The 24,133-nt window shown below is 41.4% G+C and overlaps 1 protein-coding gene across 1 annotated transcript in view; it reads right to left on the bottom strand.

Moving 5' to 3' along the window:
• The window catches only part of SORCS3 (sortilin-related VPS10 domain containing receptor 3), a 224,577-nt gene that overhangs the window by 134,067 nt on the left and 66,377 nt on the right, over positions 1 to 24,133 (bottom strand). Inside the window, exon 5 of the mRNA XM_009328454.1 lies at positions 6,057 to 6,215. Coding sequence (XP_009326729.1) covers positions 6,057 to 6,215 — 159 coding nt within the window. The remainder of the gene's footprint in view (positions 1 to 6,056; positions 6,216 to 24,133) is intronic.

Raw genomic sequence — 24,133 nt, 5'->3', positions numbered from 1 at the left:
TATGGAGGGAGAAGCCACTGATAGCCAAACTTCTTGTTTATCCAATGTTCTCAAATTCATAATGGTGTGGCTGAGGAATTTAAATTGGTCTGTAATTGAATTATTCAGTCTCTCACCTATTCCCAGCAGGTTCCAAATCACAGTTTGGCCTGTAAGGAACAGGTGGAACTGTATCTCTTTGCACAGTTTTTTTCCTCTTAAAAATGGTGATTTGAAATATTTTAAATATCTCTCTCCCTATTTCCCTAATATTTTCTCTCTTTTTTTTTAAATTGTCTTTTAAAAAAAATATTCATGCAAGAGAGTTGTGCACTTCTGAAAGAAGTTTCAGTGTCATTGCAAGAGAAATTCCATGGAGCTGGAAACTCCCCTCCATTTCCACCTCCAGACCGATCCATTCCCCAGAGGGGTATTGGGGTGTAGAAAGTTGAGCTTATTGAGAATTAGTTGGTTCCTTGGATAAATGAGACAAATGATGAGGCACTTGAAATATTAGTATCAGAAATGCAAGACCAATTCAAGCTCTTCATCCCCAGCCACTATGAATGGCAGCAACGAAAACTATACCTCATTATATGCCGGTAGACTCCGAGCTTTCACATCACTCCATAAAGCAGTTTCCAATACTTTCCAACAGAGAATATCACACCTTTTTCATATATTCCCCTTCCCATCACACTTTGATACAAGGGCCATTTAAAATGGCTTCCTATATATTTTCTGCAAAAACCTGTGAAAAGTGGAGGATGAAGCCCCATTTTCCCATTGCATCGGCTCATATATCCAAGTGCCAATACGGACACTACTAGTGAGACCCAGCCTGACTTGCAGCAAAATTGGCTATAACATTTACATAGTGTCCACCTTCTGTCAAAGGCCACAGGGGGCCATTAACAGAACCAACATGTGCACACATCAGATTGCACTATTTTGTCAATAAAGTAGACACACACAAAGCCACTGGGAAGGGATCCAAGGTTTTCAACTCACAAGATGCAATTAATCTCCCAGGGCCTGATAATTGCACAATGCCACATGGCTGCTTAGGGGGGAGTAGTACACCCATCCATGCTTGCTTAAAGCCCTGCAAAAATTCCTCCTGTCTATGCTTTATATGTTGTGAGAAGACATTAGGGTCTACAAACTTGCTACACATTCATGCCCACACAAACAGATTTCTTGGCTCATGCATACTGCATTTAATTGATAATACAAGAGAGTTAGCAAGGCAGAGGAGGGTCGTAATTGGCTACAAAAATTAAGAACAGGAACAATACACTGTGTCAACTCATACTGAGGAAGTATCCTCAATAATTCTTTGGATACTCCAAAGAGAAAACAAATGGTGGCTGTGATTTGTCCTTAAATGAACGAAGTAACCAGCAGCCACACAGCAAAATATCTTTCAGAAAGCCTGCAGGGCTCCATCCTTCTCGCTGAATCTTCTCCCTTGCTCCTGGGAATAGCCCCAAGCCGGAAAAAGAGGGAAAATACCCATGTGGGACTGGTAATAAAAACTTTGGGGACTGAACTGATGCTGTATTCAATTATTTCAGCTGATGGAAGAGACAACATTGTCAGAAAGCCTTTGGCTTTCTCAGCTATGAAGTCACATTTCAAGGAGAAGTTCTGTTGGGAAGAGATGGGCTCCTTCTCTTAAGGAAGAGGAAAGTCATTTTTGGACATAAGATTGCTGTTGTGAGGCTTGGGCTTTAAACTTGACTCACGTGAGACTGGTAGTAAAAGTCCACAGGTAGTATAAAAACAGACCCGTGCAAGGGATAAGCTAGGGCAGTGGGGTTATTCAACAACAAGGCTATAACGAGGAGCAGTGAGAAGAACAATAATCTGCAGAGCATCCTGCAACGCCTGAACATCAAGGCTGAGAGTAAGAGAGAGCCAGCAGGAGAAGATGGAAGCATAAACTTATGATCAAAATTACACATAATAGTGGCATAACAGTGTCTGGCTGAGAAAATTCACAACTGGAATATTAGCGCAGGAAGGCATCACTTGCTCAGGAAAGAGAGGACAACCCTTGCATATCACGGATACATACACTCAGTCTGAGGTCTCATAGCATTCTCCTAAGCAACCTAAAAGACTGTGGGAAGTTACTATTAGCTGGTAAAAACCTAACCGGGATACCATATTCTGAAAACAGTTATCACTTGGCCGCTGTCAAACTGCAGGGGACATGTAAAGACTGTGGTTCCACAAGGGTGTCACAGAGTTCTACATTATTTCATTTATTCGCTACTGTCTTAGAATAGCGAATACACCTTCTAAAACACCAACCTGGAAAGGATAATAATTCTGTTAGAGGACAGAATTCAAAATGTGTTGGGTTTTTTTAGTTGGTTGGTCGTTTTTTTAATCAACTGGATAAATAGACTAATATTGTTGTCAAATGTGTAGAAGTTAGCTAAAAAGAAGGAGGGATGCTTAGGATAAAAGAATGATTAAAAAAGAGGCTTGAATCACAGCCATGGAACTGCAGGTCAGAAGACCTCAGAGGAAAACTTTCTAACAGGAAGATCCAATACACTGACTATTTTTATTTTACACAAAAACTTTAATATTGTTTTCTGTTTTTATACATAAAACAATTTTAAAATCTTTTGATCTAGACAGAGACCAAATCAATTATTTGTAGGGCACTAGCTGTTGATATTTCATTTTACTGTGTGGAACAACATACTAGGCAAAATGGATTTTCAGATTCATCAGCCTCATTAATTTCCAAGTTGACCACAGCTTGCTTACAACATCATATTATTATTTTTAATTGAAATAAAAATAATAAAATAAATATTAATCTAAAAGTTATTTTTTAATTTAAGAAATTAAATTAAATTTGCAAACTTGTTTACACATTCACAGTTATGAGAGGATGGATTAGATCTTCCCTTAATAGTTCCTATTGTTGGGAGTCAAATTGTATGTATTTGATTTTTCAGAGTTATTTGCATTTTTAAATCTGCCTCTAAAATAGTCACTAAAAATAGACTTTAAATGTCAAACACACTTTTAAAGCTTAGAGAGGTGGAAGAGTATGGTCTCCCACTGTAGGAGTGGCTGCACCACTGAACATACAGCAAGCCACTGACTTTCATCGACACCTTCCTTGTTACAGTATCTGAGGATGAATATTACCTGCAGGTTACAGAGACTAATGATAAACTTTCTATTTTATTGCCCTTTCACGCATTTAAATCAAAAGTGTTTCAGAGCACTTGTATCCCAAAAACCTGGATACATTAAGTGAGAAAGCAAGCACTATTTGATCCAGCACCACTGATTTTGTGCCAGGCAACTTCATGCTGCCTCACAGGAAAATGGGCACAAAAACAGACAGCGGAGTACCAGCAGAACCAGGCTGCAGTTGGAGAATTAGCCCCTGGCAACAGCATGGCATCTCTTTGGACAGCCTTCTCAACTGCAGAGCACTACTGGAGCCTCTCTAGCCGCTTATTTTAGGAGCTCTTGATACCTCTCTTCTGGTCAGCAGCAGAGAGATCAAATGATCATTGCCACTGGCATGATCCCATCATCACAGCTAGGAGAGAGGGCATGGCATAGCAGTGTGGGAAGGTGTGAGATCCAGATCTGGCTTCTAGAGAACAAGAGAGGACAATAACCACAACAGTCTTATGAAGATGCACAAGACCTAATGAAGCTACTTAAGGATTTAGGATTTTTAGCCTAAAAGACACTTTCATCTTCTCATTGGCCTAACACCCATCTAACAGAAGGTCATGGCTGACCTCTGGTTCCCACTCAGCTGTGGCAGTACTCCGGTTTCCAGACAGGCAGTAATGTATTACACTGGCCTTTCAGAAGACTTCACATAGCACTGCTGTCACAATCTGGGGACTTCACATAGCACTGCTGTCACAATCTATAGCACTGCCTTTGTGCTCTAACAGCACTGCCCATTATCTCAGTATCAACAGTAACCGTAGTGAAGCTGCATGATCCTGAGCCAGAGTGACAATTCTTTTACAGCTCTTACTAAGCCAAGATGTGGCTGAGCACAATCTATACCCGGGTTACGTTAAGCAAACACTTCAACTGGGAAAAGTGCTGCCTCCATGGTTCTACTCAAGGATCAACTTTCAGCACTTGAGGCCATCTTTCTGAACACTGAAGAAAAGCATCATGAGTGGCCTTGAACGCAAAGGCAGACATAAAGGCAAAGCCTGAACTTCACGTTGCTTCATTTCCATTTGACCAACAAGCTGCAGAGCGCCTCATCTTTCCTCTTACACTGTGGACAAATTTGTTCAGTTCCTGGGATAAAATGCAAGCAGCCTCAGGGTATTTCTAACTCACAGGTCATTTTCCTTGGAGCTGTTCTGAGCAGAAGAGAACAGCTGAGGTGGGCACTCAGATGCATTAGTTTGAAGGAGCAGAAGCAAAAATGCTCCTGAGCCACTATTGCTGTACTGGACCAGGGGAGCATAATTACAACCTCACAGTCAAGTGCATGTGCATACTTTGTATTTTGATTTCTCCTTCCAGTGGCTAACATGTCATAAAAAGAGTACAAAGCACTGGAAATAGAAGTACAGTGTTTCAATCCAAGAGCAGATGCTCCGCACTCACTACAGCTGGATCTCTTTGCAAACGCATACTCAGCACATCATATCTGGCTTCTCACATCCATGAGTGCCTCATCAGATGTCTGTTTCTTTCAGGGCTGTCTTTGTACAAACACCAGTACCATTTAAAATCTTTACCTCCAGTTTAAAAGTAGCATCAAACCATTCCATGACATCAAATAAATAGATTGGTCTTCCTAGCCTACTTCAAAATCCCTGTTACGCTGAACATTTGAGTGCACAAAACTATTTGACATTTGACTAACTCCTTCATACAGTAAGGATGTGCTACTATGAAAGGAGTGTATTTACAATAGCTTTGTGCTTGCAAATGTCACTCAAGCATCATCAGTAGCATAGCAGCAAACCACCTGGTGCCTGCCATAGCATTCTGTTAACAAGTGGATGGAAAGGTTACACTGGGAAGTACGGAGGTAGTAGATTATTTGATTATACTCTCAGTAACTACCTGGGTAAAGACTTGCACTGGCCTTTCAAAGGAAATTTTGTCAAATACAAGAGGCACAATATTTTGGGTGTATTGTCCTTATAGCAGGGATGTGAGACTGACTAGTTTAGAAAACCTCAAAAATAACTGTAGGAATTAGAAATCCCAGCCAGAACACACACACACACACGCACACTTGACAGATTAATGCAAAAAACTTAAAGTGGCTATTCAGCGTGTTTTTACTTTCCAGAGTCTATGGACGACAGAAATGGAAGAGAGGAAAGATAAAAGCTCGGCAAGTTTTAGGCTTTCTAAAATTTGTAACTTGATCATCTGGTCTTTGTCTTAGCTTTGGGCTGTAGTGGGGACTCCTGTTCCAGAACTGAAGCACACGCTCTATAGCCACAACACTTTACAAGTCACATAGCACCTGCATTGCTCAGCATCTTTCAAGACAGATGAGTAAGAGCAGGCTTGCTAAGGACAAAGTAACAGACTTAAGAGTTGTATCACTAACAGAAGGCACTGCAAAGTGACTTAAAAACGGCACAGAGGAGTTTGTCATCTGTTGCTGCTCACTGATTTCCAGATAACTGAGTTCAGTTTGCAAGCAGGAAGAGCATCCCTTCATGAGCAACAGCCAGCTGTTACAGACCAACTCAGCCCGAATGCTCGATTCTCAAAGACAGCTCAGCAATCACCAAGGCCTACAAATTGATAGATTTTTAGAACAGCTCCATATGTCATGCCAAATCTCAGATTCTTTTCATCTTTTGTACCATCACCACTACTAAAGTTTCCATACCCATCATGATCACTGTACAACTTAGCAAGTTTGCTTTGGAGTCACTGGGTGGGTTTTGAGCACATTTAAACTGGCAATGCGAGAGCAGCAAAGACCACCATAATTTCTTCACCATCTCTGGCAGTGCATGGTTCTAGACACTATCCCCTTCAACACCTGGCTCAAGAATCATTGAAATATGAAGTCAATTGCTCACCTTTTGATCCAGACTGTAGGCTAAGATCCACTCCTCCTCCTTGGGGTGGAAGAGCAAGCTCTGGATATAGAAGTTTAGACGGTACTTCTGGTAGGTAGCCCCTTCATCAGAGCTGATAAGGATGCTGCTCTCAATCTCTGGATCACTAAGAAGCATGATCTAAATCAAAAAATGGAGGGAAAAGAGTGTTAATGGAAAAGTGGAACTGAACATCATTTAAAAGTGAGGTCATACAGCACTGATTCCTACTAGATATATTCAGAACATTGCTCAACAGTGTAAACAGCCCATAGGATTTCCCAAATAGGGGTTTTTTTTTTGGTGTTTCACTTCCGTTTTATTTGGGGATTCATTCAATGATTCCTTTTTTTCATTTTAGTTTTATCCAGATAAATTCAGAAAGCCCAGCAAGAATGAAAAATGCTACGTTGATATTGAAGCTGATTTTGGTTGTGTATAGCAACTTCAGACAGCCACACCAGGCTTACATGGTCCCTTTCCAATCTACCACCTCTCTTCCCAAATATGGAATACTCTCTCCAAAAGTACAAAACAGGGCACCCCTGAGATTTAAGGCTTATTATTTAGCAGCTTGCAGAGGTACCAATGAGAGCATCACCTCACTGGAAACACAGAACGCCTACCTGGATCAGCTACTGGCATCTGAAAATAGTCCACGTGTGTGTGTGCAAACATTGATACACGATCTCATATATCATGCTTCCAATTTATACCATAGGAGATATTCATTCACTCAGTGAACACATAATTTTCCCCAAGCACGGGAAAACATATGACCTCAATTTGTACAGGGAGGAAAACACTTCTGAGCCTCTAATTTTAATTAGAAAATTATTACCAATATTTTAAAATGGGTTGATTCCACATTATCAGATGGCATGCTCTACATAAATGTTATCAAGAAAAATGTTGTGGAAACATTAACACCATCTTATTAACATCTGCAGAAAACGACATCACATTAAAGCAAATGCCAGTACCATAAAATAAAGGCAAACAGTGGGAAATAAATTAGAGCTGTGCTAAACACAGCAGGTTATTGATACAGTAGCTGAAACAAATATAGAAACTGCTTTTTTTTTAGATCCAGGAACTGCCTTTTTTAGCTAGCTGCACAATGATCAGCTAGCTGAGATCCACTGCAGTTTTGTTACACTCACATGTCCATGTTAACTTTTCTTATCCAACTTCACAGAGCTCCAACTTCAAGACTACGATAGGGAAACACATTAATTTTGACAGGAAAAATCAGTTACAAGGAATGGTAAGACCCTTGGTATGTTAGACCTTGATCAAGCAAAAAATTTCAGCGCTTGTTTCATCTTAAGCACCTCGTTAACTCCATGAAGTCACCAAGGGAAAGTGAATATAATGCAAATGGTTTCTGATCCTTTCCATTAAGAAATGAAAAGGGCCTTTAAAACTAGAACTGAATGTCGTCCTAGGGTGAAACCACCTGTATGAATCCAGCTTGAGCTCAGAGCTCCTTTAACATCCCTCACATACACCGCTTACCAGCCTCATAAAGCAATCTCCACCTGTTCCCATAGAAAGCCACGCCACAAGTCCTGAAGAAGTGCACTTGCATTGTGCTGTGGTGCACAGCATGGGAAATGAGAAACATCCCCACAGGCAACTGACTCCCTGGGAATTAGTCTTGAGAATAGGTCCCAATGGCTTCCACCTAGAAGGGAGCTTTGGTACATTTCTTCTTTCTAATCAGATCAAAATATGTATTTCATTTTGCTCCAAACAAGAAAGGTTTCCCCGCTATTTCAAGATATTTTTTCTGTCACTGGTGACTTAGACTTCAAAGACATTTTGTCCCCCAAGTACACCCCTGTTCATCTAAAGCATATTGCCTGTGCCAGACAGAACTGTAACATACTTTAGTAAAAATTGCTTGCATCTGTAGAATGGAAGAAGGATGTAAGATTGCCAATATAACAAGATTTTCCAGAGAGATCTTACATTTAAAAAGAAGGATACTTCAGGAATAAAAAGATTTTCCACCTGATGTCGCAGAAGGTTACAAAGTTAATAATGCTGTATATTAAAAGGTCACTGTTAGAGTCCTGCCCTCAGATAAGGAGCACAAGACAGCTAACAGTTGCATAGACTTGATGTGGTACACACGCAAAACATCCACTCTGCCCTTTCACACACGATCTGCAACACTTCGGTGGATAGTTCAAGAAATGGGTCAGATGAGATGGAAAAGGTGATGTTTCCACCAGATGGTTCACAAAGCCAGGCAATTTGTTCCTCTGGAAGCATAACAGTGGTTGCAAGATCAAATAATAAAACCATCAAGCTAGGAAAATTAACAGCTAGAGGGAAAGCTGGAAGAGTCTAACAACAGTCATACCCTGTTGTAAGTGCCATCGCATGAGTCACCCACCACCCTTCACCCAGTTCTGATATCAACTCTCCATTATTCAAATGGAGAAAAGAACACACCCAACGTCTCTGTTGTCATCCATCCTCCCAGGCAAGGCTGATCCTACACAAAGCAGGATGGAAGAAACAGGAGGCTCAATGGGAGTGAAAAACAAAAGGCCACCACCAGTCATGCAGCTAGGACTGGTCCACAGTTTTGTTATGTGGCAAGCAGGAAAAGAAGAGTGAGAGACTCTGGGCTTTTCTTTTATTTATTTATTGTCTTTTTTCTGCTGGAAGCTATGGGGGAAGGGGACAACTTTTGGTAGGGGAAATAGCAGAACATTTGTCAAAGGCCTGACACTGCCACTTCTCATTATGGGACCAGGGCAAAGGTTCCACCTCAGTAGTGATTTAGATTAATCACTTTTCATTAAGAACCAATAAACAAACTCCAGTCAGAATGAGCATTTCTGCCAGCACCCTGTGTTGCCATTTATAATTGCCACAAAGAACAGCAAAGGAGCACCAGAGAGTTGTCAAACGTAATTTATAGGTTTTTAAGATCTAATCATTTTCTATAATATTAAATTAAATGGCAGCCTTTATTAAAAAGGAAATTACATTTCACCTTTCTACATTCTAGAATATACACACACACACATAGAATATTATTTTCATTTGCTGCCTTCTCTAGTTTAAGTGGAGAGGGGAAGAGGAGTCAGGATTGATTACTGCTAAGGGTAAGTCCTTGAAGACATACTCAAGATGAGGTGGTTTATACTACATAGTTTTTCCTCTGGATGCTATAGCCTGACCTCCAAAATTCAGTCGACAATGAATGGCAAGCACCAGACAAAACAAACCAGGCTGAAAATCAGACTGAACTTCAGGTAGCTCCTTAGCAGATGAATGCAGAGGAAGAGAGCTGCCTGGTACGTGGTGTATCTCCTTTAAAGCAGGAGCTCTGGGGACAATGATGACACAGAGAGAGCTGTTCTGAATGAACTCCAGTTCAGCAGAACACCAGACACCAGCCGGGGAAGCACATAGAAGGGAGATGATTTGGAGAGGCCACTTTGCAAGAACAACATAAACTACGATGTACAGACTGAGATCTTTGGCACGTGATCAGGAAACACATCCAGCTCTGAACACCTCAAGGGGATTTATCCCAGGAAATAAGCACAGGCTGCAGGCAGAAAGAACAAGGAAGGTAGGTGTCATACCTATACCTGCCGTGGCGTATTTGGTACACAAACCATAGAAGTAGCTAAGAGTCACTCAGATTTGCTGGAGAGAGTATAGGACCCTAAAAGGAGCTCTGAACAAATGCAGAAGTGGGGAGGAAGGAAAGTCACACCACATCACAGCACAAATCCACTAAAACAGCATGCCTTCTGATGGGGCTAATATAATAAAAACTAAGGCAGGATTTGTAACTAAGAATCTGAGTTCCTGCTACCCTGATTAAAATCCCAGGTGCGTCACTGGGTTAATGCAAACACCTTACTCAGTATTGGTTTCACATAGGCTATGTCCAGATGGGTGAGTCCAGATGGTGACACATTCCTCTTCCTCTGCTCCAAGCTAGCCAGGCACAAAGACAACTGTGATCTGGAATATTGAACCACACCCATAATGAGCTAGCACACTTCTCACAGGCACAACACTACAACATGCCCAGGCTCTACTGGCTTGGTAGGGTACAGGTAGCCTGAGCTCATATCTGCCTGAATCTGCCTATTGCAGTTATGCCAAAGACTCCCCTATAGCTTGGCACTCAGTTCTTCTCCCGGCACCCTTCACGGCTCTGCCCCCACTTGAACAGGCCTGCTTGGCACATCACCGCTATCCTTCCTCTTCTGCACCCAAGGCACAAGAACAACCACCCCCACCTGCCCATCATATTACCTGTACCCATAGCATCAGATTCAAAAGCTTTATCACCGCTTTTGCTCCCTGGTTCTGTGTTATCCCGGCACAACAGACATCTGTTTCGTACACAGCTGAATCTTTTAATAAACTATCTCTGGACAAAAAATGAAACAACATGCCACATAAAAGGCACTTTTATTAATATTACTTTTCATTAAATCCTTTTATTTTCCTCAGCCAACATAAATTTTCGCTGTAAATTACCAAAGCACATCTCTCTAAATCAGCACGGAGAAGTTTTATAGGTACAATATCTGTAGCAGTAGTACCACTGAGCTACATTAGCAGGAAGCATCCCAGTAAATGAATAAAGACGACAGGTTTAAAATAAATGTCTTTTGTTCCCAGAAATAAGTAGATAGCATTAAACCATTGTGTACTGCCTTCTGATTTTCCTCTTCATTTTAATGCGCTTTTCATAAGCAGTCCTTTTCAGAGGTCCCAGTCACATTCTCATTCGCCTATATAAAGTGCTATTCTAAAAAGAAATAAACAAAACAGTTAAAAAAAAAAAAAATCCACCTACAAACCACCTAAGGCTCCTTAGCAAAGTATTAGCAATTTGCTCTGTAGCACTGCATTGTCTTCTCCTGCAACTGAAAAGGTAGTTCTGCCACAAACACTGCTGCAAAAACCAGAAACTTTTACAGAATGTTTACAGCTTCATAGTGATTTCCATATTGAATGTGCTCAGCTTACACGTGAAAAGGCTTTTTTTTTTTTTGGCCTCCTCCCACTAGACCCTCAACTCAGAAGCACTTCAGGTCCTTCATAAAAAAAAAAACTTTAGGTCCTTCTTAAAGCCAGGCTACATTTACATCAACAACAGGAAAACACAAATCTGATTTTAAAAAGAATTTTCTGTTTTGGGGTTTGGTTTTTTTTGCTTTCCCATTTTGATTTAAAACATTTAAAGGATTGTATGGTCCCACAAGACCTCCGGAGCTAAGCCTACTTCCCAAAGTTCTGTATTAGCTTTGAGTTTAAAAAGCCAAAAAGTTTCAACAATTTATGCTGAAATGTCAATGCAAACAGAGGATTTTTTGCTTTGTTTGGATGTATTATGTCCTTTCCTCCTTTTGAAACTGAAAAACCAAAACCAAATGACATCTAAAGGCTTAAAGATAGAAAAATCATTTTCTTCCCTCAAAACATCAGTTCATCACAAGTATGTTCAATGCAAATAGTTTGGAACTCCCTTATGGGAAAAGTAATTTTTTACTGCTGGAGCATTTTCATTTAAATGTTTGACCATCTGAAATTTCTCACTGGCAAATACTTGGTTATTCATTCCCCTTCCATTCTTCCTCTCTCCTACATCATTACTGCACTTTACTTGTCCAGCAGGCTAAAGGATGCCCTCAGAGGTATATACACAACCTTAACCTCTTAGAACACAGCTACACAGCATACCTGAAGCCCTTCTATGCCAATCCCATGGAGGACAGATGCAACTCATTGCAAAGAAAATCTCATCCTTTTTTCTTCCTTCCTCACCACATGTCAGTTCAATTAAAAAACTTCAGTTTAATTAAATCAGCTCAAACCCCTCTGAGACAAAAATGCACTGGCGTCACAAGTAACTGTCTACTTACCAGCAGAAGTAACACCCATATAAATCAGCATTAAGCTAAAAATATCTTTGCATGATTTGCACCAGTTTAGAAAACACACCTTAACTTTACACAAACTTTTACAGAAGATGCTCAGAAATGGCTAGATACCTGCTCACTGCCCTGTAGATATACTGACTCCTGCAATAATCAGGGGAAAAGGAAGCCAACCTCTACTTTCCAGTCACCAAGACCAGCAAATCAGTCAGACTGGAAAAAATGTGATAAAAATCGACCCTAGAGAGAAATCCTATTTATTTGCATACAAGTAAAGCAACTTAGTGATCAGCAGCCGTGACAAGAAGGACATCTGCTCTCTGGGAAGCCAAAGACAACAGCCACGAAGAGGGCAACAGCTTCCACATAATCACTAACTTTGCGCCCCAAAAGGAAAACACTCATTGCAATCCCTTGTGTTACAGAGTAGCCCAGATTTGGGGCTCCTTCTTGCTTCACATAGCTCAAAAACTTCCTTAATGTTAAGGATAATCTGTGGGCATCAGTCAAGCAGTAAATGTGCACTGAGCTTTCATGAGAGATAAATTGTCTGGACCTACCCCATTTCAACTTCTTGTAACTTCACTTCTTATTGCCCGAAATTTAACATTAATAACAGATTTAATTAATGAATATAGCACCAGATCACCATTTCTCAGAACCATAACGCTGTAATCGTAAAGGATGAAGTGCACGGCACTCACTTTATACGGGTTTATGAAGCATGTGTTATAAAAGTACCTCAACCATAAGGCTTTTATACCTTGGCACTCACTTCAATACAATCCCATAAAATCCAAGCAATCTTTAAGCGTTAAAGGTGACTTTCACTACTGTATTTATTATTGGAAAATGAAAAATGAGTCAGGCACCCATAGAAACTGAGCAATGAAATAGAGTTTCCTGAGATTTTTGCATTGGGTCTGCATTATATATACCGTGACCAAAGAACCAAACAGCTCTCTCAAGACCTTTCAGGCACTTCATGCTAACCTCTCTCCAGAAATTCCTTCCCATCAGGACTTCTCTGTAATTACAAACCAACCTCTACTCCACAGAATCCAATTGCTTGTCACTGAACTTTCCAGATATCAACAGCTGCTTCTGTAAGCATCCAACTCCTGTGAAGGACCTCCTCCATAGATTCCTCCATCTGTGCTTGAGATGGCAGCTCTCTACTCCAGTAAGTTGGGTTGAGAAGACAGCATAGATCTCTGACATTAATGTCAGGGGGACCCCATCTGTGGGTTCTCCATCTTTCCAGCATTGAGAGAGAATGATCAGAGCACATCATGCTGTTCAGGTTACACGCAGGTCCTATGTATTTGTAGAATGTTTTGTCTTTTGTAGAGGGTACATGAAAGAAGAGGACCATTACAAGGTAGAAAGTAATAAGCTATAAAATGATTTTTTTTTTTTTTTTTTTTTACATAAACCAGCAGGGTCTTCTGGTGATACTGCAATACAAAAGAAGACATCGCTGGGGTGCTTGGTCATTTTCATGAATATCAAACCCTCTTCTGAAATGCAATATGTAATTATTCTGCTGTCCCCTTTTTACATATATTTAGACAGCCCACCTTCAAAATTCAGAGCAAGTTTCATCATAAGTTTTGTAAGTCATACCACAACAATATTCTGTGTAGATACTGAGACCATTTTGTGAATCAGAAATGATGTAAGCATAAATCTGCTGTCCAAACAGCACACTCTCCCCACCAGGATCAAGCATCCCAGGTTCACTGTTAACTTGAAAAGCCCCTCAGCAGAATCCTGGTACTGTCAGAAATAAAACTAAGAGGTTTAGCTACAACCAACCCAGTATGTGCCTTGTCTCAACAGAACTTGGAACCAGTAGTTCAAGGGAGCGTAAGTCTGGCCTATAAGGATGAATAATCTACATGCATGAGATACTAGTATTACACTCAGACACTAAACATGCAATTGGAATATATAGTCCCAGCACGTGCTACATACAGTTAGCTCAGTCAGGGAAGAGTACACATTTAAGATTACAGCATCTCAGTAATTCTTTCATTTGCTTCTTGTAAAGACTAAAAAGGATGGAGATGCCAGAAAGACTTTCAGAAGACTCTGAGATAGAGCAGTTTGAGACTCTGAGATAGAGCAGTTTGGTGGCAAAAGAATGATTATCTATCATCCTCCTCTCTGAAAATCCATAGAAGAGATATCTTACATGATTAACTCTGAGAAAAGAGATTAGTAAAAGCACGTCAAATGAGGACCAGCACCACCTCGCCTTCTCTAAGGAGATGCACATCAGCCCACCATGCTTGTTTACAGTGAATAACCCTCATTAATCTTTCTGACCTCTATTGTTTCTCATATCTAATTATATGCAGATTACAATTACAATTAATTGTTCAGATTTGTACAAAATTAAAACAGGCATTGCAGCCATACCTGTCATAAATTGCCATACCAAAACAAAACACTTCACAGAATTCCAAGCTCACACACCCCATCCCCTATGGAGAGCGTGCTTCATTTAATTACCACCTCCAGCAGCTGCAGAAGAGCACAGGTGCACCTTGCAGGATGCCCTGAGTATCAGGAGCAAATCAAGGCTAAATTGGATACAGGACAAGAGCCCCTCAAGGAAAACCACTCTGCCATCCTCCTTAGCAGGTGGGAAATGAAAATATATCATGGCTGTAAGGCTTAGGCAAAATCAGAGCTGGGAAAAGAACTCAGATACTCTAAGGCTGCCGTCCTAACCTGCCCACAATGCCAAATCTCAGGCTGGATCCACTTTGCATGCACAGGAGTGGAATAAGCCATCGTACTAGACCCAACAAAGCAGAACGTCTCATCTTTGTTTTACTGCTAAGCAGGTCAGAACAACATGTCTCCCTGCTTTCTCTTGTCTTTTTGGCACTGGACACATGTACTTTTCATTTTTAATTACAAGGCACAGCAAGCATTTGCTTGTTAAATTTCAGGTGCCAGTGGGGATGGAAGCCATCCAAAAAGCATGTTTTTGACCTGGCAAAGAGTGACTGATTGGCAAGAGCCACATGCTTGGTTGTAAATCCTTTTCATTGTCACAGCAAGGCAGAGTTTACCCAAGGTTACTCCATTATACTCTTGTTAGAACTGCACATTCTCCAGCTCCCCACAGATCATCAGAGCAATGTCCTCTGCCACAGTAATCCCACCTTCCTGAGGCCACTTTTGTGCTGCATGCTGTTCAGCTATTTTGCCAAAAGCTTTTGCATATCACGGTATGTTCATGCATAGTTCCCCTCTACAAATTGCCAAATGGGTTACAAGCATCACCACTTATGGCTGGTTTTCTATATATTCAGTTTGACCAGCACTTCTATGACTGGGCCTGGACCAGAAGCAGAAGGAACCCGGGCTGGTGACCTTAGGCAACAACCAGTGCTTCCACAGGAAAAACAAACACCAAATCAGAAGAGAAACGTAAAGCTTCTGACCTATATTGTGCTTTGCTCTGGAGTCTGGTATTTCTGCATTGCATAGTTCTACAAGATGCCTTTTTACTCTTCTCGATTCTACATAGCAAATCCCTAACTGTTGCAACATCTGACACATTGTTTTGCGGTCAACAGCTTTTTCTAGTGACACAGAACAGCTCTGATCCCAAACTGTGTGCACAGAAAGAGAAAAGCAGCATTCACTGTTATAATTATATATTATTTGAGTAAATGCATGGTTGTGCTATTCTCCATAGAACTACAAAGTAATTTTCACCATTATGGTAACTTACCGTGTAAGCAGAAATAGTTACAGAAAATAATGTTATCAGTAAGGAGAGGCTGTGTGCACCACAGCTGCTGGAACTGAGAACACCATTTATATAAAAACACTCCTCTGATTATAGGTCTCACTTGGGAGAACATTTTACATGTGGGAATAAGTTTACTCACAGTAGTTGCCGCATTACAGAAAACAAAGAGATGTGCATGGATAGTTACTCATGGGGTAAACTTTTGCAGCCCGTATACAGCAGTCTATTTCATTTGAGGACAGTAGAGTGTTTCATGACTCTTTAGAAAAATAAAAATTGTATTATGTATCTCCCTTGAGGCCATTAAACCTGAATACAATTTTAAATGCATCATTGCTTCTCCTCTGCTTACACACTTTATTTTTCTGCTTTTTAGTCAGATTGCAGAGAGAACATGGACAACAGTCAGCTTTATCAATGTTCACATCCAGATGCTAACGATCTATCTCAATTTACTTACCTGGCATCTATTACTCGTGTCCCTCACTGTCCCTAACGTACTTCTCCTAACATCCCCCCACTGGAGGAAGACGAGGAGGTAGGAGAAGGTCTATCCATTTTCTGGATGGAAGGCTGAGGCCCCCAAAAATTAAAGGTTAAAGTTACAAAACATGATGGCATTGCAGTGCTCTGCACAGGAGCACTCAGCTCTAAGCTATACACTGTGGTTGCAAGCTCTGCACACTAACTCAAGTGCCAGAGATCCTAATATATGGGAAGGTTCAGGACTTAGGATCAGGATTCACAACTACCAGCTCACCGGCTTTGACATTTTCTGTTACATTTGCAAAATTAGCTTCCAGTGATACAATCCTTGCAGGTTTATGGTAGAATTCTTGTCTGCGATTACACACCAAGAAGGTGAGCGACTGCCCCAGTGACTGTGAACCACAGGCGCTATGTCCTGTTCCAACAGGGTCATTGATACCTCGCAGCCTTGGGAAAAATCACATACTTTCCTTTCCGTATCCTTCCATGTACATATATAAGCCCTGGTCACCGCAGTGTCCTGAAGAACTAGTGTAAGAAGAAAGGGAATTGAAAAGGGGACAAAGGTTTCACCTGCAGCACAACCCTGACACTTTGGTTTAGGAATCAATTGGCAAAAGGATCCACAGTGCTGCTTGGGATAAAGCATTTTACACAAAGTTAATCACATCAGAGCTGAAGTCAGAGTTACTGCACTTACACTGTAAGAGGTAGATGCGCATATATGGCAGAAAGTGAGACAGTGTCCTGACCCTTCAACCACCAGCATGTACCCTGCAGATGCTACTAACCTATTCTACTAAGAATAATAATTTACTCAGTGAGTAATGCTGGATTTCTTTATTCTTCACTTTGGAAAAGAATGAAATAAAATGACATTTTGCTACAGATTGCTGGGCTTGAGGATTGGGGTTGGCGGGGCGGTGATCTGCCTTAAAGAAAAACAACTGTGTTTTTTTGAACCAGCTCATATCACTAAAGATCAAGGTCAGAGCATTATGCAGTCTTCAAAAGACCCACCTGCCCCTTTTCCAAGAGCTGCTTTCCACCCATTCTATTATTTTTCCTCCTTTTTAATAACAGGACATGCTGACTCATTATTATTGATTGATTATCCTGCTATCTGTGAAGCACCATTCCCCTCCTCGTTAATTCAAAACTACCTCATTTTTCATACTTCATAAATTAATATATTATTGGAGCTGCAGCAGTAAAGGAGATGGCCATGTTTCATACAGAGGTAGGGAGGGTGGAGAAAGGAAGGAAGTCTCATAAACCTGCCCTATACCAGGATCTGCAGCTATGCCCACCCTGCTAACAGGCTGGGTGTTAAGTACAGACAGCCCCTCGCACGGTGATGCATCCTGACAGTCCCTCTTTGCCCCTGTAACCAAGGCAGGGCACTCTGGAAGCTCACACAGGTCCACTCTGCTCACTTCATAAAAGCAATGGCCATGCTAAGTGGCAAAATTGCAGCTTTATTTTAGTGGATATTATAACTTCTGATCTGTCCTTTAACACTTGCTAGCTAAATTAGAGCAAACTACCTCTTTATTAAATACTGACAGCCAACTCTCGGAAGTCCAGATCTAAATGTGGATGTGACCTTTCCAGCTTTATACCACCTCTTCTCTTTTCAACCTCGTACCATCCCTAAGGCTCTGTAGGGCCCTGACTGTAGCAATACAAGGTGAAGCAGGCAGAGAGAGCAACAGGAGAGGTGGACTGACTTCTGGAAGCCAGACATAAGGCAGCCCTGTCATAGATGTGCACCAGTATCCTGCCAGGGTGAGTCTTACCTGATAACTAGACTTTTTTCCCCCAACATTATTTGCAAGTCCTAGAAAAACAAAGCTGACATATTGGCTTGGGTTTCTCCCACCTTTCCCCCTCGCAATTTAACTCTCCAGCCACTCCAGTAGACAATGAAGTGGAGTAATACCCTCCTCAACCCATCTTGGGTTTTTTTAGGATGATGTGATGATAAAGTGTTTACCATCACAAACAGCGCCAAACACTGCTCACCCACTCAGTTTTTGCACACAAAGCAACCTCAGGGAAGTGTGCATGGTAAATAAGTCAAGTCCAAGGTGTTTGAATTCTGATTTGCCTTTTCCTAAAATATGTGCCTGCTTTCATTCAAGTGGCCAATTTTTTCCCAAAGCCCCAGGCAGCATCTAAGCAGGCATTTCAGGATCACAGTTCCAGTTCTTGGTGGATAAATGACATAGCAGTGTCTGACTGCTTTTTTCTTATTTTACTTAAACATCTTGTGTCTACATGCTTACTTTTATCTACCAGACTTGCAATATCTGTGAAGACTAAAATGACGTTCATTTAACAAAACATTTTTCATAAAGCCAACTTAGACAGCCCTCATTTTATTCCCTATCTTTATTAATTAAATCCTGCATTAGGTTTCCATTCGCTTTCAATACTTACCTCAGCACTAACCAAAAGTGTATTAAATGAGTTCAGAAACCTATGAAAAATGCAAGTAAAAGCTCTTGGAATGCATAAGTACAGAGACATGAAATGCAGATGCATAAAGGCACACACAGGCAACCCTAATTCTGGAATTTCATAGTATATGAACTTTTTTCTTCATGAACACTGAAACGATGGCTTTCAATGTAATATCTTTAAGGCAGGTATAAACAGAAACAGACACCCATCTCTCTTCTACCCCTCTCCCCTCCACCCCCATTAAATAATGTCATATATGAGCATTTGGTTAATTATCTCAGTTGTGTTTATTTTTAGAAACAGCTGATGAGCAGTGGGCGAGGCTCCCTGGGGTTTCAGGGTTTTTGTTTGTTCCTTTAATGCATCTGCTTTTTCAGAGAACTAACTGAAAAAGCCCCAAGAATGTCCAGTTTCCATGTTCACAGATACCGAGGGACAGCCTTCCCTGGAGTACAACGACCAGATTGTCCCTGTTTAAGAAAGGGGAAAACTCCCGTTGGGGATCTCTCATAAGCTTGGGTCCCAATTCTGTGCTGTCTGTGCTGACAAATGGTCATATCCCAGACCACAGATGCTATACGACCTCCATTTATCTCTATGATTTATGTCAAGTCAGAAGTAGTAAAATTAAAACCTGCAAACAAACAGATAGTAGTTTGTTCTTTCTTTACGTGCAGGAGCCTACAGGTCAGGTCAGGTCCCAGTGGGGCATCTGACATGCCAGGCCCCACAGTCCCAGGCTGCGGCAGGGCAGAGCACTCTCTCACAGGAGCCCCTTGACTACAAAGATCCACAAGGAGACACAATCCCCAAACATAGTAATAATAATCATTAAAACAATCAAAAAAACCAAACAAACACACACAAACCTATTTGGGCATACTGAAAAAGACCCTATATTTTAAGAGTATTCTAATAACACTCATATTTTGCCTTTACATCCCAACATCTCCCATTCATTGATCTTGAACCATGCGTAAAACACTAATAAACTAAGTCATCCAGCATCGGGAAAATATATTTCTTACGTAGGAAAAAGGTCAGAGAAACCTACTCTGAAAACGTGACTTTTCTGAATTCAAAAGAGACAATAAAAATCCCTTCGAAAGGAAAAATTCCTAAAATCCTCTTCTCCAAATATTACAACACATCTGTAACTCAAGAGATTTCTTTCGCACAGTTTCAGGTCATTCTTCTGCAAACATTTACAAAAATTCTCTCTTTTCTCAGGTGACAAATTCAAGCTGAATTAATCAGACAAGTAGAGACAATCCCATGCACAACAGCTCACAAGACTGCACCTTGTAGATAAAACACATCATGTCACATATCCTCTGACTCTGCCATGGATGTTGTCAGTGACCTTGAGGAAATCATCTTTGCTTCATCAGTAAGTGAAGAAAAATATCACTTCTTCATTCGCATTTTATTACTCTATTTAAATTGTCAGTTCTGGAGACTGACAGTGACTGTCCCTGAAGTGTATTTACGAGACAGAATACACTGCGATGTTAACCAGATCGTAGTCACATTTGTACAATCCACTGGTATAACCAGGGCAGACAATCTGAGCTCAGCTAACCCAGATGCTGTGTTTCAGAGCTACAGACTTTCCTGAATAGCAGTAGGCAGGTTCTGCCCACATAGGCTCTGGACTGGGTGGCATGGTTTTTGGAGTGCTGAGAAGCACAGGAACATCATACGCAGCTCAACAGGACGAGAGAAGGGGTGCACGAAGAGACAATTACAACTCCATTTGCAGCTCAGGTAATTTAGGCCCTGTTAATGGCAGCTGCAAAACCAAGAGCTATTTAGTAACTGTATTTCATTGGGCTGAAGGGAAAGATTAGGGATAAAAGACAGTAGAAACAACTAGTTCTATCACTCCTGCCCTGTGGCTCTAACTCAGCCCCATTGCCTTTGTGTTAGAAATATGTTCTCTGAGATCACACCAGCAAGTGTCAGTTTGCAGCACATGCAGTCTATCACAGTGTCAGCATAAAAAGGAAAAAGGGTCCAAAGAAACCTTCCATCTGCCAAATGGCTTTAGGATACTCCAGAGCTCAGTTCCTCACCGATAGCTTGGGATGCAATCTTAGGAAAAAGCAGCAGATGACTAATGGGAGCCGTGGCAAAGGATGGCAGCTCAGTTCAGGCTGGGTTATCAAGCATCAGGTGCATGCTGGAACCTCTGCCTCATCAGCCTATCACACATTTGATGGATAAGAAGAAAACAAAATGCTGTGGGATCAAATGAACTAAGAAATGATGGCAAAAACAAAATCAGTTTGGACCGTGGTTCTGCCCTGAGGCTCCAATCACAGCTGAGGAATTCCCCTTGGAGATACACGAGGCCAGGACAGGGTTAGGCCAGGACAGCTCTCAATTACTCTCCAAGTGAGCAAGAAGAAATAAAGAGGAGGTCAAAGCGACTTGCGCTCATTTAGGATCTCCAACTTCTGTAAGAGGAGGTGTCACTCCCAACGTGCTAGCTAGTTTCCAGTCAGGTAGATGCATTCCTCTGCAATTTCAATATTACAGTCACAATTAACTTCTTCCTTCATTAACCTGAACTGCAACGCAGCATTGCTCTCTGCCAGCTCATAAACAGTTGCTGCGCTTCATCCCCAAGAAGCTGCACAGAAACAAACAAATATAATTAGATTTAGCTTTCAGAGCTCCTGACTCTCCAAATACCTCTAAACATTTCTCATTCTGATCGGCCAAGTTCAGAGGCATGACTAGGTATGAGAGGTGCGGCAAGCTTTTGGCTTTTACAGCTTTAGTGATTTGGACTGCCCCTCCATTTTGACTCTATTACAACTGGAAAACTAGCCTGCAAAACCATCTTCTCTTTAACTGAGCACCGTAACTTTATTTCTGCTTAATGCTGTTTGCAACTACTGTTCAAATCCCTTAGCTGGAAGGTCTATCTATAAATAAAATCTCTAATGCTTCAGTTCTGGTATAAGGGAAAAATGGGGGGAATCCTCATTCCAGTCACTGCACCTGGGTGATATTTCTGTGCAGAGAGTCAGCGTAAAAGACTACAGACCTTTTCATTCTTCAAGTTATCGCCTACAACAACGATGGTAACAGTGCAGGAGAAAACCTAAAGACGACTGCATCCACAATTGAATTGCAAAGCAAATTCATGAAGGAAGGTATTTCTGAGACATCAGAACTGTCACCCCAGATCTTAAATGCAATCAGGACCTCCTGTTTATCCACATCTCATCTGAGCAACACTGCATACAGGCAAGTGCTTTTTGGTTTGATTTTGTCAGAGTTGTTTTTCTCTTCCTTTTTCCTCTCTTCTTTTTCTTTTAAATGCTTTTTAACTCCATCCTCTCAACCTCCACAGGAATCCCAAGGGTAGAGATAAAAGTTTCATAGTGAAAACTGGGTTTTCAACTAAACAACACCTTCACCAAGAATATGCACTCTTCACAGAACGTTTCACGGAAAAAGTAATACATGAAATCTATGGTTCAACAATTCCTTGAAATTCAAAATGGCACCTCAGTGCCTGAAAGGAGCAGTGTTTCAGATATATGGGAATTCTGTTCTCATCTTCTTTCTCTACCCTTGGAAGGACTTTGCATCCCACTGTGAAGCAGCAATTCTAAAATGAATCCCGTTATTGACTACCAAGAAGAAAGCAAATGTTCTCAGGATAGGGGATCTTACCCAGCAGACCAACCCATGCTAGAAAATAGCACTTCAGCTCCAAACAGTGCCATTTTGAAGTGCAAGCAGGTAATCAAAGAATCACAGGCTTAATTTTTTGTGGAAATTATCCAATTTTCTAACAGAAAGTTTTCAACAACCAAAAAGAAAAAAAAATTGGGATAGAAAGATAATGGGAATTTAAAAAGTCAAGAGAAATGTTCTTATTAAAATAGAAGAGACTTTTTCCCTTAGTGCTTTGGAAGAAATAAACAATTCTAATTCCCAGACTGCTGTGAAAATCTGCCTCTAGTAAAATATAACTAACACCCAAAATATAGCATTAAACTAAAGGTCAGCAGGGAACTGATATCTCTGCCCAGCAGAGAGTAAGCAGCCTTTTGTCATATCCCTAAAGACAGACAAGAGGCTATAGGGTAGAAAAGCCAAAGCTATGTGTTTTGCAAGTCTCAGCTTTTCAGAGCACTCAACCATCTGCCCTTAAATCCCATTCATCTGTAAGGAAGGGGTGCTGCTAAACAAATATGAAAATTTCTCCTTTCTGAAGTTCACCACAGAATTATCAGGCTTGTTGCAACCTATGTGTCAATCGGGCAAAGCAGATGCTTCTCACAGTCTCTCAGGCACACAGCCGGGTGGGCAGATGCACTGAAGGGGAAGACGTGTCCTAGAATACACTCTGCCTATTAGAGCATCTTCATGGTGGTGGAAGTGTCAAAACTGCAGGCACTTGACTTCTCACCAGGGCTCAAAACAGTAACTCTTAAGAAAGCCATAGCCCTCAGGACTTCAGAGTTGTCTGACTGCTAGGTCTAATGATCACTTGGAATTTCATAATATTAATGAGAACTCAATGCAGATTTTCCTGATCCAAATACAAGTCCCCAGTGTGCAAGTGAAAGAAGAAACAGCCCAAGCATCTGCAGGAGAGCAGACACAAGTCTGGCAGTTTCAGCTCCCAGCAGCAGAGGCTGTACACACAGTTGCAAAGTGTTGCGAAGCCCTGAGCTTGTTAGTTCTTAGGAGACGAGAAATAGCAGTACGACTGCTCCAAAGGAAGATGAAGTAGTCCTGCCTCACCGCACGAAGCTGCTCCGGTGCAGCCGGAGGCTACAGATTCACAATGGGCTGCAGCCTGCTTGACTGCTTCCTTATGTCAGCACTCCAGGGTGGTCTCACTTCAAATGATGGCTGCTCTCAGATCACCAAGCTGGCCCTGATCACTAGCAATGACACTTGACAGGCACGAGGAATCATAGCTGCGAACAAGCATTCTCGGTAACTTCCTTTGGTATCTGCATGCTGTTATATTAATTATAGCTGCAAACCTCAAATTACGCAATGGCAAAGTGCGCTTTGCAAATATCTTCTTGTGATACCTAGGGAATGGGGACCCTCTATCTCAGCTCCAAAACCAGCCATCAGCAGGTTGGGTCAGCAGCTGGGAGCAGGCACTCTGGGATGCAGCCCTGCCTCTGCCCAGCACCATGTGGGGACACAGCCAAAGTCACCTCAGCTCAGTCTTGGCTACGCAGCTCTGTGCCTTGGTTAACTCTAGGCAGATGGAGGGTTGATACCTCCCAGTAGCAACGTGTAAAACCAAGGAACACCCACAGACTGCATCTGGCCTCTAAGTGCCAAACACCAGGACAGCCAAGAGGTGCCCAGGGAGAACCAAGGCTGTCCTGGATTTATCACCATGATAACCA

This window comes from Pygoscelis adeliae, unplaced genomic scaffold (assembly GCF_000699105.1).
Source record: "Pygoscelis adeliae isolate BGI_AS28 unplaced genomic scaffold, ASM69910v1 Scaffold317, whole genome shotgun sequence".
NCBI classification, from domain to species: Eukaryota; Metazoa; Chordata; class Aves; order Sphenisciformes; family Spheniscidae; genus Pygoscelis; species Pygoscelis adeliae.
This window is presented reverse-complemented; position numbering and strand designations above follow the sequence as displayed.